The 19701-nt window shown below is 36.4% G+C and overlaps 1 protein-coding gene across 1 annotated transcript in view; it reads left to right on the top strand.

Moving 5' to 3' along the window:
• The window catches only part of LOC145994889 (bis(5'-adenosyl)-triphosphatase enpp4-like), a 57516-nt gene extending 38071 nt beyond the window's left edge, over positions 1–19445 (top strand). Inside the window, exons 5-6 of the mRNA XM_083131341.1 lie at positions 7815–7914; positions 11184–19445. Coding sequence (XP_082987467.1) covers positions 7815–7914; positions 11184–11274 — 191 coding nt within the window. The 3' untranslated portion in view covers positions 11275–19445. The remainder of the gene's footprint in view (positions 1–7814; positions 7915–11183) is intronic.
• The last annotated feature ends 256 nt before the right edge of the window (positions 19446–19701 follow it).

Genomic DNA, 19701 nt, shown 5'->3' on the forward strand with positions numbered 1-19701 from the left:
CAATGATATTTGTTCCAAGAAGAACCTGTGTGTGCCTAAATTAACTCCTGTTTACATACACAACACATCCTTAATGCAGAGACTTTCAGTTAGACAGATGAAGTTGTCACTTTATTTGTGTTTTGACATGTTTTATCACACAACATTTGCCAGCATTGATCTTTTCATATAGGACTTCTCTGTGTGTTGTGTATTACACCAGTGCTGACATACTGATATGCACATAGTATTGAATCAGTAAATCTTAAATGTTTCTTTGATTCTAGAAATGAGGTGGTAATGTTATTGTTTCTGCATCAATCACTCCTATGGTTATATTCAAATTTAGTCACCAAAACTGGCTGATGTTCTAACTTTTCTTGGAAACTATTTTCTATCCTGTTTGTATGTAACTGTTCACAGATTCACTGATAATTATAATTTCCATAAAAAAGCTGCAATTTTTTAGTATGTTACGTACGCTCTGTAACCAATAGAGAAAAAAGTTGGGATAGGGGTGGTGCCCTCTAGGATATAATACCTCTGGGCAAGACATGAAATAGGATATTCTGCAGATGTATGGATGGTGATGCATGATTTAAGGGTAAGGGGTTCAACCCTTACAACTTCTTTGCTGGTATGATAATGTTTGACAGAAAAAATAAATGACAGTAATAACCATAATCTCTGCCATGTCTGCATACATACAGGGGGAAAAAATGCTGATTTCCAATTGCTTGTTACTTTGAAACGAGGCATCAATGAACAAAACGTTGCTAAGAAAATTTGTTTGCCTTGATGATGTCCTCTCCATTCTGTGAAAGTTTGTTGATATTGTAAAACAACACCCCGTACATCATGCTGAAAATAGCTGAAGCCTAAGTTCAAATATGTATGTGCAAATTACCAGCAGATATCATTCTTTATTAACCCCTTAAGTGGGTGTTTCGATTTTATAAATTGAGTTACAAGCAGGTTACCTGAGCTGTGTTCGGGGTTGCAATGTGTAACGTTAAGCAGGTTGCCCGAGCTAGGTTCGGGCAGGAAAGTTTGTTCCAATTTCAGATCGGGTAATGTGAATTGTTCTCGGGTATTGTTGTACACTATGCGGAATCCGATGCACAGTTGTTTTTGTAGATGGCAGCACGGTATTATTAACTGAGCGGGAATAGCTTGCGTTTGTTTCATGTGAGAGAATGGCTGAGCAAATGCAAAGCGCGGACCAAATTCGAATTGTTCATGAGCATTCCAGTTGTGATGAAAGTTCGGAATTTGAAATTAGTGATTCCGAAGGAGATATGAACTATGATATTTCATCAGAGGAGAGTGGAAGTGAAGAAGTTGAAGGTGAACAACAAGAAGAAGAATATGAAGCTTGGACCATTGTGCCTCAGTGTCAAAGATTGGAGATTCCTTTCACAGGTGACTCTGGAATAAAGGTAAACTTTACAAATCCTTCTGATCCATTGAATTTTTTCGCATTTTTTGTAAATGATGAACTGCTGTCTATAATAGAATGAGACACAAATAGATATGCAGAACAGTTCATTGCAGTGAATAAAGAAAAGTTGAAAAAATGCTCTCGTGTGAACATGTGGAAACCAACAAACAAAGACGAACTCATGGTTTTGTTTGGATTGTTGTATGCTCAGGGGTTGGTAGTGAAGCCAGATCAGAAAATGTATTGTGCAAGACATGACATAGTAGATACACAGTTTTTCTATAAGACAATGAGTGAATATAGATTTTCTTTGCTGTTAAAATTTTTACACTTTACCGACAACACTCAATACAGTGCAGATAGTGGTAGCGAAACTGTACAAACTGAAACCAGTGTTTGATCACTTTCTTACAGTTTCAAGAGGCTTATATTACAGAGACATTTCAGTTGATGAGTCTCTTCTTTTGTGAAAGGGAAGGCTTTCAACCAAACAGTACATTCCAAGTAAGAAATCGTGTTTTGGAATAAAGTATTACTTGTTCTGTGAATCTGGTACTGGTTATCTTTATAACACCATTGTGTACACTGGAAAGGACACTGAGCTAGATCCTGAATTTGCACACATGACGCGTCCATCACACATTGTGCTTACATTGGTTAAGCAATTCCTACACAAAGGCTACGTAGTGCATACAGACAATTATTACAGTAGCCCTGAATTATTTCGGTTTCTGGTAGCACATAACACAGATTGCTTGGGGACAGTGAGGAAAAACAGAAAAGGACTCCCCACAGAAATAAAACTGGTAAAGGGGGAAATGAAAGTATATTTTAGTGGCAAGTTAATGGCCGTTAAGTGGAAGGATAAGAGGGATGTGTACATGACAATGTGTTTGTGGAAACAGGTTCCAGACCTAAGAAAAAGCTAAAACCATTAATAGTGGCTAATTATAACGAGAAAATGGGTGGTGTGGACTTGTGCGATCAACAGTTGGTTAACTATACTATGTCCAGGCAACGATGAAAAAATATTACATTAAACAGTTCAGACATTTGATGGACATTGTTGTTTTGAATTCTTACATGCTGTACAGGAAATTAGGTGGTACTATGAACAGGTTGCAGTTTCAACTACGACTCGTGGAAAGATTGATGCAGGAATATTCACCAAAGATTGAACATCCATATGTCAGAAGTGGAAGACCAGCCTTGACGTCAAAACCATCTCGTCTAACTGGAAGACATTTTCAAAAATACCTTCCTCCAACAACAAAAAAAGCTGCCCCAACAAGACAGTGTAAAATATGTTTTATGGAAAGAGATGAGAGAGGCAAGAAAGTCAGAAGGGAGACCAGGATTTACTGCAAGGAGTGTGATGTTGGCTTGAGTGCCGTGCCTTGTTCTCAGAAGTTTCATACTGAAACTGTTTTAGATACTAATACTTAAAAGATAACAAGTGTGTTCTTTCTAGAAACTGACTACTAAATGCTGATATATATATATATGGATAAAAGCAAGGAGGGCCAAAAGGGCTAAGTAAAAATCAAAGAAGGTAAAAGGAAACACTCACCGGACAGTAGAAAAATTCAAAATTTTCGCTAACTTCGTAGCATCATCAGTGTGAGGAGAAAGAGACTGAACCGGAACTTTTCTACTGTCCGGTGAGTGTTTCCTTTTACCTTCTTTGATTTTATATATATATATATACAGTAAAAAAAAAGTAAAGTGTTCCCCTGTGCATAGCACCACGCCATGAAGGCGTATAGGGGGTGTGGGGGTAACGCCCCACACTTTCTTGATCCGGTCGTGAGTGGGGGTGATGTGATCAGCATCACGCCCCTGACCACCTTTACCCCCCAGGGTTTCCCCCAGGTACCCATGTTATTCGACGCTGGGTGTGCGCCGGGGCCGCTTCCACCGTTAGAAAAGTTCCCGGTTTTATATACATGTGTGTATATATATATATTCTTGAAAATTCTGAAATTATTAAGTTCACAATAACAATTTTTAATTAAAATATTAAGTTAAAGGAATAAATTCTTCTTCTTATGGCGCTACAGTCCACTGATGAACCTTGGCCTCCTCTGTGATTTGTCTCCATCTATCTCTACCTTTTGCCACAACTTTCCAATTTCTATGCTGGAGCTTCCGAACATCCTCATCCACTCCATCCACCCATCTTAATTTAGGCCTTCCTCGCTTCCTTTGTCCACCTGGGCTATCCAACATCACTCTCTTTGCAGGGTCACTATCACTCATGCGTATCACATGACCTGCCCATCTTAATCTAGCAGCCTTTATTACACCAATAACTGTTGGTTCTTGATATAAGTCGTAGAGCTCCTTATTAAATCGCTTTCTCCATTTTCCATTCTCACATACTGGTCCCAATATTCTTCGTAATATCTTTCTTTCAAAGGTCTCTACCAGCTGTTCATCTTTCCTTGAACTGGTCCAAGTTTCCGCAGCATAGATCAATACAGGTCTTATCAGTGTCTTGTAAAGTGTTAACTTAGTTCTTCTGGACAATATGGTGCTCTTAAAATGTCTCTGTAGTCCATAATAGGCCCTATTCGCTGCTATAAGTCGTGCCTTTACTTCCTCCTGTGAATCATTTTCATGTGTCACAACAGAACCCAGGTAGATAAAGGCATCCACTCTATCAAAGGTATAATTAGCCATTGTTATGGTCGGTGATGGATTATATCCGTGTGCTTTGCCTGCTGCCATGTACTTAGTCTTCCCTTCATTCACCACCAATCCCATCTTCTTTCCTTCCCTTTCTATGGCCAGAAATGCTTCTTGTACTGCATGTAGAGATCTTCCTACTATGTCCACATCATCTGCATATGCAAGTATCTGGATTGACTTATAATATATGGTACCCCTAATTTGCACCCGAGCTTCCCGTATAACCTTCTCTAAGGCAATGTTAAACAACAAACAGGACAGCACATCGCCTTGTCTTAGTCCATTTTCTATTTCAACAGGTTCTGAGAGTTGTCCTCCTACTCTTATCTTACTATTGGAGCCCTCCATAGTTATCCTCACCATTCTTATTAATCCTATTGGAATTCCAAGATCTTTCATTGCCAGATATAGTTGGGTCCTGTTTATACTATCGTATGCAGATTTAAAATCAAGAAATAGATGGTGCGTTCCTATCCCAAACTCCAGAGTTTTCTCCAGTATTTGCCTTAAGGTGAATATCTGGTTAATTGTAGATTTTCCTGGCCTGAACCCACATTGATATGGTCCAATGCACTTTTCTACATATGGTAGTAGTCTTTTATATATAATTCTTGCAAATACTTTATATGCAACGTTCAACAATGTAATTCCACGATAGTTTGCACACTCCATCATGTCCCCTTTCTTGTGGATAGGTACTATGATACCAGTCCTCCATTCACTTGGCATCTGTCCCTTTTTCCAGATTATGTTTATTATTTCCTTCAAGCCTCTAATGACACTCTCGCCTCCATGCTTAAGCAGCTCTGCTTGCAAGTTATCTATACCAGGTGCTTTACTATTTTTCAATATCTTGACTGCCTCCCATACTTCATCTAACTTTGGACTTTCTATGCCCTCTTCTCCTTCCTCTTCTTCATTTAACCCTTCTTCGAGCATATCTGCACTGCCATTCAATACATCATTAAAATGCCTTCTCCATCTTTCTAAAATTTCACTACTGTCACTAATTATATCGCCTGTTTCATTTCTACAGACTGTTGTCCTTGGTTTAAAAACATCTTTTGTATTATTTACCAGCTTATACATCTGTCTTACATTCTTCTGCTCATGCAGGCTTTCCAACTGCTTCATCTCTTGCTTCATCCATTCCCTTTTTTTTTTCCTATGGACTTTCTTCTCAATCCTTCTTTTCTCTTCATATTCATCCCTAGCTCTCCTTGTTGCACTTCTTTGCTGCATCCTCTTATATACATCATTATTTTCTTTGGTTACATTTTGACATTCCTCATCAAACCACGTTTCTTTCTTTACTGGCTTTTGTGTTTCAAGTATTTCCTTTGCTACATTACTGATCCTCAGCTTATATCTATCCCACCTCTCATCTACATTTTCCACTTCTGCCGGTTTCATCCCGAGGAATCCCTCTTGTAGTTTACTTCTGTACCTCTCAACCACCGTTGGATTTCTTAACTGCGTGACATTAAATTTAATCAGGCTAGTCGCCTTCATTTTTCGGCTATTAGATATTCTTGCTCTAATCCTTCCCATAATCAAATAATGGTCGGAATCGATATTAGCCCCTCTAAAAGATCTAACATCAATGATATCTGATCTATGTCTACAATCTATCAGCATGTGGTCAATTTGATTGTAAGTTTTTCCATCCGGGGCTCTCCAAGTTATTTTATGAATATCCTTGTGCTGGAACAGAGTTGTTGTTATTACTTGATTCCGAGATGCTGCAAACATTATTAGCCTCATACCGTTGTTATTTGTTACTTTATGCATACTTTGTTTACCAATTGTTGGTTGATACACATCTTCAATGCCTATCTGGGCATTAAAGTCTCCAATTACTATTTTTATGTCATTTTTTGGGCAATCATCATATGCTTTCTCTAACGCATCATAGAAATCTTGTTTTACATCATCTGTGGCTACTTCCGTGGGTGCATGTGCATTGATTATACTGTAATTAAAGAACTCTCCTTTAACTCTTAATGTCGATAATCTTGAACTTATAGCTTTAAATCCTATCACTAGATGTTTTAGTTGTTTATGTATTATAAACCCAGTTCCTAGCATATGCAGCCTTTCATCACAGCTATAGAAAACAGTTGCTTCTCTCTTTTCCAAAACTCCTTTTCCGATTCAACGTACTTCTTGCAATGCCACTATCGCAGGCTTATAATTATTTAGTTGATCCAGCAACATCCTCAATGCACCTGCCCTATACAAAGATAGCACATTCCAGCTCCCTACATATAGATCCCTTCCCTTTCCATAATTCGCTTGTCCATTGTTCACGCCAGTTCGTCGTTGGTAGATCTGTCCGGCTACATTTCTTTGAGGTCTCGTAACGTGGTTCCTTTTGTGGGATGGGGTTGTCGGCCCCACGCCCAACCCCCATCCTTGGAGGACCAGGATTTGTTTAGGGTTTACTCCCGTAGGGCAGCTGGCTTCACTATGCCTTACGAGTCTGCCCTACCCTTGGTTTTCTGTCAGGGTATCCTTCCCTTAGCCTTTGGGGATCCCTCCCCTCCCTGCAAGGCAGCAGGGGCTGAGCTTAGTTAGTGGCGGCTCTCCTCGCCACATCGCAGGATTTTCATCGGAGCCTTGCAGTATTTACCGAGATGAAGTTGCCACTCCACATCTCACTGCCTCCTCCAATCCTGCTGCTGCTTGTCCGCGACTGTTTCCAGCTAGCCAACATATCTGCTGGCCGTTCCCCTATCCGCAACCTGGGGACGTGCCTGGTGGCATACAGCTCTGCCTCTGGGAAGATAACCCAGCCCAGGTAAAGGAATAAATATATACATAAATTCCAAGATGAGATTGCATTATCCAATGCTACTATTCAAAATGTTGAATAATATTTGACGATATTTCTGTTTTGTCAATTTGCAAAATAATTAGTAAAAGGAATATATATGTACATAAATTCCAAAAATTCTGTCTTGTGTCAATTTGTAAAATAATAACTCAAAGGAATAAATATATACATATATTCCAATATGTAATGTGAAAACTTTGAACAATATTCAATGGAAGTTCTGTTATGTCAATTTGTCAAATAATAAGTTAAAAGAATAAATATATACATATATTCCTAAATGAAAATGTCTTTTCCATGGTATTATCAAAACGTTGAACAATATTTGAAGTTTTTTTCTGTTTTGTGTGTCCGCTAATTTCTCTGACTCACTACATTGTCAAGGGGGGAGAGAGGGAGGGGGATATATATATATATATTGTGTGTGTGTAACTTAAACCTAAATGGGAATTGAAACTACTGCACACATAATTTAAAGTTAATCGTATGTTCTTAGATTCTAGTTCAGCGAGCCCCCAGTCCGCCCCTGTCCCAGAGGGCACATGGCTCTGGATAACATTATAACATTACATGTCTTGTAAATGAGAGAAAGGTGAATGAACACACCAACATTCAAGCAAACTGTACAAAACGAAATGTATCTATGTATGTACTACTGTATATCCATTTAAAGAAAATTATTCCTCGCTACGGGAACATTGACTGGATCTGAAATGCACAAAAAGCTGCCAAATTCAAATGCCCGAGCACAACTCGGGCTCCCTGCTTAAGGGGTTAATTTTGTTTTGACATTTGTAAATATTAAGAAAGTGCCTCATAAACCTATACATGTTGAAAAAAATTGTATTTTTTTCTTCAATTTTCCAGCATGTGCCTCAATTGTTTCGCTTGGAATCCTGGGTATAACTGGAATTTTGTTTGTCAACTTCTGTAGAAAGCAACAAGAAGAGGAGCCAAAGATTTCCAGGTAATTCTAAACTTCATGTGTCTCGAGTTTCCATAATGAAAAATCTGGAGAACATGCAAGGGACAGTCAAACAGTTAGTTGCACTCACACAGATTTTTTTTTAAAACTTTGATGAAAGTTTTTGGTTATACTTCTGTGTCACAGTAAGAGTAATGTTTATGGACTTGAAGGAACAGTCCATCCATTGTTAGTCCTCAATACACACAGAGAGAGAGATTTTTTTTTCATGTTGAAAGTATGCACAGTGGCTCATTTTTTGTGACTGCATTGAAATTCATTGCTAGTCGTGTGAAGTAAAAAAAACATTTCGCACCATTTGATTACAAAATCATGCACATTCAACGATACGCTAATAGGCCAACTTTGATGATAAATGACAACATTGAATGCATTCATGGATTAATCATAGCTTAGCTTAGCGTTAATATGTTGTTGTTTTTTCTTACGTTTAGTGAATGATAAAATACGTGTGTGACACTCATGCAATAATTGGTCCTTACTTTTTTATTAATGATGATATTTGTTTGTAATTATTATGTAACTGCACCTAGATAAATGACAAAGGAAGCAGTGATTAAATAAAGAATGGTTTCTTGAATAATTTTAGTGATAGAAAAAGTTTGGGTCTCTAAGCTGCCCTCCCCCTCCCAGGTAAGTTAGATTCTTGTACTGCACAGGTAAGCTAGGGTGCAAATAAGCAAATCACAAGAGACAAGTTTGTGGATGAATTTTGAATTATGCATTTTTTGCACAGTGAATTCATGCCCAAGAGCACATTCGATGGGAATTATTCGAAGGCATAGCCAAACTTGTGCCATGGTACAACAAGTGTTGAACTTTATAATTATATAGAAACGGCGCTCTTGCCTGCTGCTCTCAAATAATAATGAGATTAGCCCCAAATGTTCCATATGCTGTTTGTTTCATGCTACTGTAGTAACTAACTTGTTTGACCGTAACTTGTATCCCTAGGTTTGTGCATAGTTGTGAATTTGGTTTTGCTATAACTATCTCTTAGAAATTTCTTTGCTTCGTTGCAAGTCCTTATACCTCTCCTTCTTTTCTCCCATTTCATGTGATCATTTTGGAGTATGATCTCTTATTCTATACAGGAGTTCCTCTTTTTTGTTGTTTTGTTTTTGTAAGTTATTTTCAGCATATATCCTTCCATTACATTGTTCTGTACTTAGATTTTATTATAATTGACCATTTAGCAATCCAACCAATATTTGTGAAAACATAATTTGATTCAAAAGCCTTCCAATGGCATGTTAAGTGGTCAACTTTTGTTCTGGACACCAAAGTTTTCGGGTTTAAATCCCAGCCTGGGCATGCATGCTCTTTGTTAGTGTCCCTTCATTAATTTCATTAATTTTTCCAGTCACTTCTGCACAGCTCTGAGGTTCAGCCAGCCTCATAAATGGGTACCCAGGGAGCAACCCTGGGGGTAAGGGTGGTTGGGCATGATGCTGATCACATCATCCCAACTATGGCTTAGTTCAATAATATGTGGAGCTCTACTTTCACATCACCCCATATGCACATGCACAGGGTACCTTTAAAAAGGTAAAGTGCTCCCCTGTGCTTAGCACCACGCCATGAAGGCGTATAGGGGGTGTGGGGGTAACGCCCCACACTTTCTTGATCCGGTCGTAAGTGGGGGTGATGTGATCAGCATCACGCCCCTGACTGCCTTTACCCCCCAGGGTTTCCCCCAGGTACCCATGTTATTCGACGCTGGGTGGGCGCCGGGGCCGCTTCCATCGTTAGAAAAGTTCCCGGATTTGAACCCAGGGTACCTTTACCTTTTACCTTATCACTCATCTTCAACGTCACAATTAATGAAAAGTGGCAGAAAAGTAATGCTAACAAAAATACAAGTATAAATGCAGTTCCAAAAGCCAAGTCTCTTTTTTTTACCCAGCAGAGGCACATTGCACAGCGGTTCAGATCTCACTTTAACCTGTAGTCCCGATTACCCTATCTGTGCATAAAGTAGACTTTACAACAATTCAGATCCCAAAGCCTTCAGAATCCCTTCCCTTATAAGGCAGGAATACATATCAAAATTGCTGTAGACCATGGTATTGGTTAGAAGTAAAGTCTACAAATACATGATCTTAGCTGTGGATAGAAGTAGTCTGTTTTGTGTCATGTTCGAAGATGACGATGGTGGGAGGACGAGGCTTCGGCCTATGTTTCCAGCATTGTTACATATTTTTCCCACGGTGCCATAACTGTTGTGAAAATTTGTGCAGAATCAATGGAATAAGTCACTGCCTGACTCCGTGGAACTCCCTCCTTACAAGAATCGGCAACAAATTGTGGACACATGCCACTTCATGTTCGAGATTGAGTTTTTGTTTTGAGTCCACTTTATGCACAGATTTGCTAATCTAGACTGGAGGTACAGTTTGAAGTGGGCTCTGAATCACCATGTGCCTCCACCGGTATTGATGTTACCACCAGGGAGGGCGCCACTTCACCTTTATACAAGATTAGGAGGAAGAGAAAGATTGAGTTTCTTTCTAGATGTCTAGAACTGTAGAGGAGGACTGTGAAAAGAAGGGGTGGGCGAAAGATAGCGAAACGAGAAAAGGAGTGGGGAAATGTGAACTCAGAAGAATGGTGTGGAGAGATTGAAAAATTGACGAACTCACGTAGATGGATATATCTAGATGATGAAAATGGTGTGTGTTGTCGATTTCAAATCCATGATAGTCATTCGTTAGAATGTAAAGTACAAGATAATCATTTGTTACGAATGTAAGGTATATATAAACACTTTCCGGTGAAGGTTTCACAGGTGAATGATAAAGTATGACAAATATATACTAAAATATGAACCAACCCCTGAAATTTTCATGTACAAAGGAACATAAATTCTGAGTAATTTTCTTATAATATTTTGTTGGAACAAAGGAAAATATAAAATTAAATGTTTGCCAAAGTGCTTGAAATACACTGAAATTGATATAGCTTATTAAAGCACACAATTTTTTACTTTTATTACAAAATTCTGCATCCAGTTGATACTTTAATGAAAAGTTAAAGTGAACCTCACAAGTGAATTTTCATTTCTAAATAAATCTGCATGTTGAAACAAAAATTGTGATAGGTACTTGATCTTGGTCGATATTTTGAACTGATCTAAGGTATTAAGTAATTGTTACGCAAAGATTGTAGGCAATGCACGTTTTCCATTTCAATCCAGTAATTGTGATGGTCACTGTGAATAATGCTTGTGTTGGTATTTTGGTTTCTTCCAGGAAGTCAAAACGGAGAGAGGAAAACACTAGTCGTAAAGAAATGGAAGAAGAGCAGCACTTGCTTGTACCATACAGCACAGAAGATGTTTAATGCTATATAAGCATTGGCTTAAGTTAAAATATCTTTTTCTTCTTGCCTACTACGTAAGGTACATTAAGAAATGTGATAACAAATGTCTAAAGAAATAATTATTTATGTATTGACACATTTATCTGCTCTTAAGCATTTGATGTTAAAATAAATTTATACATGCTTGCCTTTGCTTGTCACCAATCAAGTAAGTTCATTGAAATTGTATATTTATAGGATAGGAACAAGCTTTGGAAGTAGTCTTATTATTTTAAGTTTAGTAACTAACATGGTTACTTTTTTTTTGGCAGTAACTTAACAATTAAGTTACGTTACTATTCTTTTTTATCATATATGTGGTTTAATTTGCACAAATCTTCCAAAGAAAGAACAATCTTTTTAAAATTTTATCCAATTACGTCATCTCTAGAGTTTCTTTGATACTCATGAAGAAAATAATATTGCATTGTTACTTTATATCAGGCTAGAGCCGCTTGTGTTGTGAGTGATAATACTGCAAGGGGGAGGGGGGAGGTACCCTTCTGGTCACAGAACCAACACCACCTGTTTCTCCTGCCATTATTAAAATGTCACACTGCACTATTACTCACCAATCAGATAGAGAGACTAAACGAATGAAGCCTTCTGATCCTCTTACAGTGCTACACACATGAGTGCTCTTTCACATATATGGCAAGTTAACTAGGCTTTCGCTTTCATTATATTCATCACAGGTATAATTTAGGTAAAGAAAAGGAACCTCAGTGTTGTTTATTCTTGGGAATTGAATCTACTTGGTTCAAGATCAAATATACTTACTTGCTTGCCAAAAAAGTATAAAATTTGTACTGTGTTATGCAAATGCGGTTGCTTATGATTCAATGTGAATTGAGCTTTATTTTGAAATGCATCTAGAATACGGAACACTCACAGGTCAATATTCAGACGCAAGTGTAAACAATGGTACATCCGGGACTTCATAAGGTAGAGTAACCAAACATTGCTATACTTTACTACCTTTTCATATGTCTAATTTTCAAAGGAAAACTGACACTGGTTGTGACTACCATTACCCCCTTTTCTGTTCCATGCTCCCCAAGCTTATGAATAAGCAATTTGTATTAGTACTTTTTCTCGCATAAAATAACTGTACAGTAACTACAAAAGTACTAATAAACACTGCTTATGGTGACTAATCCTTTTACTTCACTTCACTTATCCCGTAGACAATTTGGTATTTTTGCTAATGCCAAAATGGTACAACTAGGACAATTTTGTATATGTGACTTTGGGACCACACTATGGCTCAGTAATCATGTGCTTTAACATGTCTCATGACTGGTGTAGCAAAATGACATAATGGAGGTTGTAGGAGCCCTCTCACTTTCAAAAGTGCAGTTTTTTAAATAGTTTTTAACTCCATTGCAGTGCTTCCTTGCTGAAAAGAAAACTGCAAATTAATTAGTTTCCAAGATAAAAAAATATTTAGCTTAGTGCGTAATTTCCAGTGCCTCAGCATCGAGGCTAATGTAGCTGAAAACAGCCTGATGCCTAAGATTTAAACATTTTGACGCAATTAATGAAAATAGATTGTAACCGACATTACACATAATTTTTGCTATAGCACTTTAGAAAGATGCATGTGAATTGTTGAAAGAAATGAATAAACAGTTCAGAGTAGAATTTTAATTGCTACTTCTACTATGAATAATATGCATATTTAAGTAACTCCAGTTACTCTGGAAGTGACAATAATAGTGACTGTTACTTTTCAGAAGTAATCTTCTGAAGACTTCTTGTTGCATACACCAATATTCTAGTTGTCTTTATTTTTACTTCACAGAAGCAAAATATAACCTTATTTGTATAGCATCATCCACACTTGAGAATATTGCACCTACTTCACCTGGGTCAAGCTTAGGCTAGTCTTTATATTAATTTATATGTAAAATGTTATGTGTTGTCAGCTAGGCATGTAATAGATGTGGAAGTTTCACAGTGTAACCTGTAGTTAGTATTGTTTAGTACAGACATTAGGATAATTTATCAGTTATTGCTAGGGCTTGGAAGTTGATGACAAATTGTCGTTTTTTTCTGAGTCTTGAAAGCAATGTTAAACCTAATATCAGTTAGTTCCCCACAAGTTAGAACCAGAATACATTGTTTTTCTTTTTCTTTTTTTTTGCATTTTACGGCCTTTTTTGGCTTTTAGGTCATTTTTCAGTATCCTTTGCTTTCTTTATTGCATTATTCTTCATTTTAAAGGTTTATTTTTCTACTCCCCTGTTGTTTCGTGAATTTTAAATGCATTTGCTAGCATAATTTATGATTTAAATTTCCTGACATGATCTTTTTACGAAGCTCGCCATTAATCGAAAATACGATCGTTGGAAATGCACAATATTATTTTTAACTTAAAGTTTGGCAATGTATTAAATAATTATGTGCGTTACATTTATTTTTCCTCCAGCACTTAAAATACTTTGTCTGAAGCCTACTTTGAGGTTCTCTTGTTGTCCACTATAATCGCTTAATTAGTCACAATGTAAAAAATAATATAATCTGATGCACGTGAAACACAACTGTATTTTCAGATGCTGACTGATTAATGTGTCATGTAAGGCTCATTCTGAAAGGAGGTGAATAACTTACACAGAAAAGCCTTGAAGTAAAAAATAAAGAAAACAGTAGAAATTTATTGCCTACCCCCCCTTTTGCTTCAGTAGTTTAAAACACCAAACAATGGGTTGTGTCTAATTATTCAACTACTCTGTTGTAATTTATGAAAAAAAATCAAGCTTTCATTTTAAGATCGAAAATTATTTTTAGGTCATCAACTTCCAAGCCTTAGTTATTGCAGATTTAGTATTGCAAAGCTACAAGGAGTAAAATCCAAAGTTGTGTTCTGAATTCTGATGCAAATAGAAATGCACTGAACTTCAAGGTTGTAAAAATAAGAAAAAAATATAAGATTTCTAATTTTGTAATTTATGCTTTGTTGCATTTACACTTCATGCAGTTGATTTCTCTCTCTCTCTCTCACTCTCTCTCTCTCCCTCTCTCTCTGTGTGTGTGTGTGCGTGTGCGTGCGTGCGTGCGTGCGTGCACATGTGTACCCGTGCTTATGAATGTATACAAACTTCAGATGTAAACTTTTCTTGGCATTACTGTTAAATGTCTGTATTTATGTATATGTATATACGTGAAAGAAAATCCCAAGGACTGCTAAATATATAGAAAGGAAATAAAATAAGATCATATGTATGTATTTAAAGGCACTTCATCTTTTCAGGAATAGAATTAAAGATGTCCATATTCGGTATAGTCAGATTTATATTTACAGTGGAACCTCGATTTTTTGTTTTTCAGGGGACAAAGGTGAAAAGACTCAAAATGAGAAACTTTTGTAGCATTTTGCTTTATTGGCAACATGAAGCTTGAATGTTCATGCAGGAAATAGGGATGGGCCGACATGGAATTTTGGCTGATGCTGATAAAGTACCAATGTAAAATTTACCGATACCGGTAACCAATGTTCTACTGATCCGATATAAAATTCCAAATGGTCCTTGAAGAACCTGTATGTACGGTAATATACATTTATTAAGGATGCCAATGAACCTTTCAGGTTATATCGGATCATATGACTGCAATGCAAAAGAAGGTGCATATTTAGACATTTACTATTAAAAATACTAAGGCACGAGATTATATGAAGTAAGTCTTGAAGCTTTCCTGGCGACAAATGAATAGATTCTCTCAGGCTAGAAGGGTAGAAGACAGACTCGCACCCTTAAGATGAGAGTGACGTTAGCTCTCGAAAGCTTGAAATCTTTTTCCACAACTCAACTGGTCGATAGTCCAAGAGGACCTTTTCATGAGATTATATGTTTCGTATCCATAAAAATTATAACAAAATGGCAGAATATTGCTCTAAATTATAAGGTACGTATAGATTATCGGATTGGTAAAATTATCTAATTTTACCGATACACCGATATGGCTATATCGGCTGATACTGATTGAGTACCGATTAATCTGTCCCATTCCTAAGGAAAACATAAAATCTGAAAATACAAAAAACAGGGTTCCACTGTACTAACCAATTTGGATTTTCTTCCTCCTTCAAGTTTATATTTATTACAGTTTGCTATAAAAATATTACTATAGCCGTGAACTTTCAAAATTGTGCTATGTATTCCTAACTTACCTTCGTAACTCTTTCCAGCATAGTACATTTTGTGTACCGCCTCTTTTTTATTTTCTGCCATTGCTGCTAGTGGTACAATAGTTTACCATTTCAGTAGGTATTTTTTTTTTAAGTTGACTTATGCACAGATTTTTTGTTAGAATCCCCTAGATCACAAAAACTCATCATCAATTTTTGTTCATTTCATTTATCCCATGCAACAATAAAAATTCCCAGTGCTGAAAAAAGTTAGGAAGTTGTCTTATTTTAACTTTCCATCATGTTCTTTGGAGAAATTCTTTCAATTTGTGATTTGATGTGCAATTGTGTTCTGTTCTATTACTTTTTTGTATTTGTGTAAAAATGTCATCAGTAAGACAAAGCTTCATTGTGCAAAAAGTTTGGGTATATGATACATAAAAGATACATCAGTGTTGTATTAAGACAAAATGGTTGTTGTTGTTTTTTTATGTATTTGTGATATTGTGTGTCAGTAGTGGCATCGTAAACATAGTTTTATTCTTTCTCTGTCTTTATGAACATTTATTGTGTTAACTGTTTATAGGCACTTCCAGTGCATTGTGCCAGATTTCACAGAGGTTAAATGGGGTCGAATCTACACTTGTATGTAATCCAAATCACAGAAGTCTCATGTGGAATCTAGCCCAGGACCCTAGTTGTAAGGCAAGTGTGCAAAACATGATTTCAGACTTTGTTTGAATCTTGTAGAAGATAATATAAAATGGTGAGATGTGATGTGATTACCAAAATGCAATTTTTAATACAATATAATTATCCTTTTCTTGTCCAGAAAAAATTACAACTTGCTTTCCTAGAGAAATGATCTGATTCCTACCTGTTCAGGGCAAGGAATTTTAAAAACATGTAGCAAAAATATATCATATGCTTAAATAACTTCTCCTTGTCACATTTTGCTAATTATTAAGGTACTTAGATGTCTGAAAAATTTCAGAAAACCAGAGAAGTTAAAATAGTGAGGGTGAAGATGTATTTTTTTGCTTTTGTTATTATGTTCACTATTAAGCGAAGATGCTTTTGAGGGAAAAAGTTCTAGTATTCCCATTGTAAGATTGTGTATGTGTGTGAAAATATAGTTAGAACCACCAATCTGTAGTGTTTACCATGTGGGAGAGACGGGCTAGATTTGCAGCGTAGGTGGTTTAAGCCTGTATGTAATGGGTACTTAAGGGGGAGGGGTAGAAGAGCTGGAGCATGATGCTGATAACCTCCACATCTCCACAAATGGCCGAGTGTGAATACGCAAGGCCCTACCTTCACATAACTCCCCCATATGACATCATCGCATGTTGCAATGTGCAGGGGGTAGCTTTACTTACGTTTCATCTTTTTAATTTGAAACTACAGTGTGGTTCAAAAGTCACACAACTAGAGTTGAGCTGATACCGATGCCGATGTATCTGTATCGGAAAGTATTGGTTGGAAATTATTTACCGATACTGGCCGATACTTTTCCGACATCTTGGGTCTTTCACGAGCTTCACAAAAATGCTGCCGTGACATTTTTTCGGAGTCTAATTATTTTGGAAAATATTCAGAATTTGAAGTGTCTTTTTATATTGCACCAGTTTTGTGTGAAAAACTTAATTTTGTGATTACGTAACATGCAATTTAATATTCTGATGTAACTTGAATATTTTAAAGCAAAAAGTTTGGTAAATTGATGCATATAACTAGAGAGAAATACATACATACACTAATAGTAATCAATATTTTGAACAACTTTTAATTATTAAAATTTTCAATCATCGGTATTGGCTGAAAGTGATATCAGCTCAACCCTACATACAACCCAAATCGGATGATAAGTGGCTATTGTTGATCCAGTCATATATGCAGGTGACTCCCCTCCACCCTCCCTACGATTTTAGAACACACTGTAAAAGTAATCTTGCGATTTTACTAAAGTAGGATTGATTGATTGGTAACATAAAAATTGTAATATATATTTACACTGTGTTTTCTGCATTACAATGCCTCATCCAATTCGATATTTTTCAATGTTTAATATTATCATTTTCTTTCATACAGGAAATGCTATACATTAATGAATGGCGGAAGTCTGCATTCATTTTTTGGGTGAGAAACATGTGTAAGAAGTTATCGAAATGTCGTAATTAGATGTCTGATTACTGATGCCATGTTCATCTGTCATTTGCGATCAGTGTAGGTCATGTGCAGCATTTCATGAGTTTGGTACTGGCAATTATATGGGTTAAGTGTAAAAGTGCCATTTTAGGGACACATCGCCTCAGCTGGCAACAATAGCCCGTCGAAAATTTGTAAACTGGCAACACCAAAGGTATTTTAATTATCTGTGGACGAAGCTTCTTAATGCAGAAAAATCTGGTGTGAATCTCTTCCCAGTTTTCATGTTGTAAGCAATCAAATTAGGGTTGTGCAACTGTTGAAACACTTTTCTTCTAAAATTTGGAAAGTTGCAAAAATGATTAACTAAACTAGCTGCATGAATAACCAAGAAATAAAGCTATCCCCTGCATATGCCATCGATCTTGGTGGATTATATTTTGATATGCTTTATCACCATTTTTCATTTTGTAGTATGGTGTATACAAGTTCGATGTTGTTGTTTTTTTAATTAATTAATTTTACTCTTCTTGCAATGGAAAATAGTGGATGTGAATGATTTTGTCACATTTTATATAAATAGTGATCTATGTATTTTTTGTGTTAAATATTCAAAAAGCATGACTAAGTGTGCCATATTGTGACTTGTAATATCAGAACATGGTTACATGTTCATCTGTGTATTCACGCTTTCGTGTGCATGTATTTGCACAGATTGAAGGAAAATAATTATTCGTGTTATAACTGTGATACATAAATTAATCTAATGAAGTTTATGATTGTAAAGTGAAAACTGTTGTATGTTTCCTAAAAAGAGTTTAACTTTTTTTGCTGCAAAATATAAAGACTACTAGGTGTATAGTTCATATTTATAGCTTGTATATGTCGTACAGATCGCAAAGATAAATATTTTTGTAATATTGATTGGCAAGAGAGGTTGCTATTTTACAAAAGTTTAGTTAAATGTTGATATATATATATATATATATATATATATATATATATATATGTTATAGTTTTCTTAATAAACCTTGAAAGTGTTAGAATGGAAAAGTGTAGTCCATGACTTCCAATGTGAAAACTTGTAGAATAGTATTTTAGGAATTGTTACTGATGCTGTGAACACACTTAGCATGGCAAAGAATTTAATTTGGAAACTTTACAGATTCTATCAACACTGTAATAGCAACAGATTTCGTTTAGAAGCACAAAGAATTAGTTTTGATTCCAGGGTGGCTACTCACCAGGAATTCTGCATAAATTATTGGCTCCTGGCATCATGCATGAATTTTCCTCTGTAGACGTGAAAAATTCCAAATTTTATTAATCCAAATCCCATTGAAGTTATACATATTTATAAATGCCCTGAGGCAATTTTTTTTACAGTTTAGGTTTTATTTTTATCAAGGAAAAGAAAATTGCTTGGGAAGTCAAACAGAATTCTCTGAATGCCTTTACTGTGTTTGTGCCTTTGCAGAACAATCTAACAGATGCAAGTTTATTGCATTTACCTGCTTAGGTAAATTTGAGTTTGAAATTCTTATGCAATTAACAATTTTTCATAGATTAGTAGGCTATAACCTGAAACATTTGTTGCTTGTGTTTGTAGGTGTATTTCAAGTCTGAGTATGTGAAATGGCAAATGTAAACTGCACACCTTAAATTAATACATAATTGGGAAAAGAGAGATGCGGTAGTATATAAATATGGAGAAACTAATACTCACTTTTATCCGCGATGCTGTTTTCTTCTTCTTTTTCGATTAATTTCAGTGGCCACTGCCACCATCCTCGTTGGAACTTGCTGTACTGTTGCTTGGCGTGCATCTTTTGTTCGTAGTTCTCTGGCTGCCGCTAGGTGCGCTGTTGTTAACTGTGCGTCTAAGTTTGTGTCGTCTGCTATTTCAACAGGTATCGCCCGGAAATAGCAGACGACACAAACCCAGATGCACAGTTAACAACAGCGCACCTAGTGGCAGCCAGAGAACTACGAACAAAAGATGCACGCCAAGCAACAGTACAGCAAGTTCCAACGAGGATGGTGGCAGTGGCCACTGAAATTAATCGAAAAAGAAAAAACTGCTTCACGGATAAAAGTGAGTACTAGTTTCTCTGTATTTAAATTAATTATTT

This window comes from Lepisma saccharinum, chromosome 11, assembly GCF_977018435.1.
Source record: "Lepisma saccharinum chromosome 11, izLepSacc3.1, whole genome shotgun sequence".
Lineage (NCBI taxonomy): Eukaryota > Metazoa > Arthropoda > Insecta > Zygentoma > Lepismatidae > Lepisma > Lepisma saccharinum.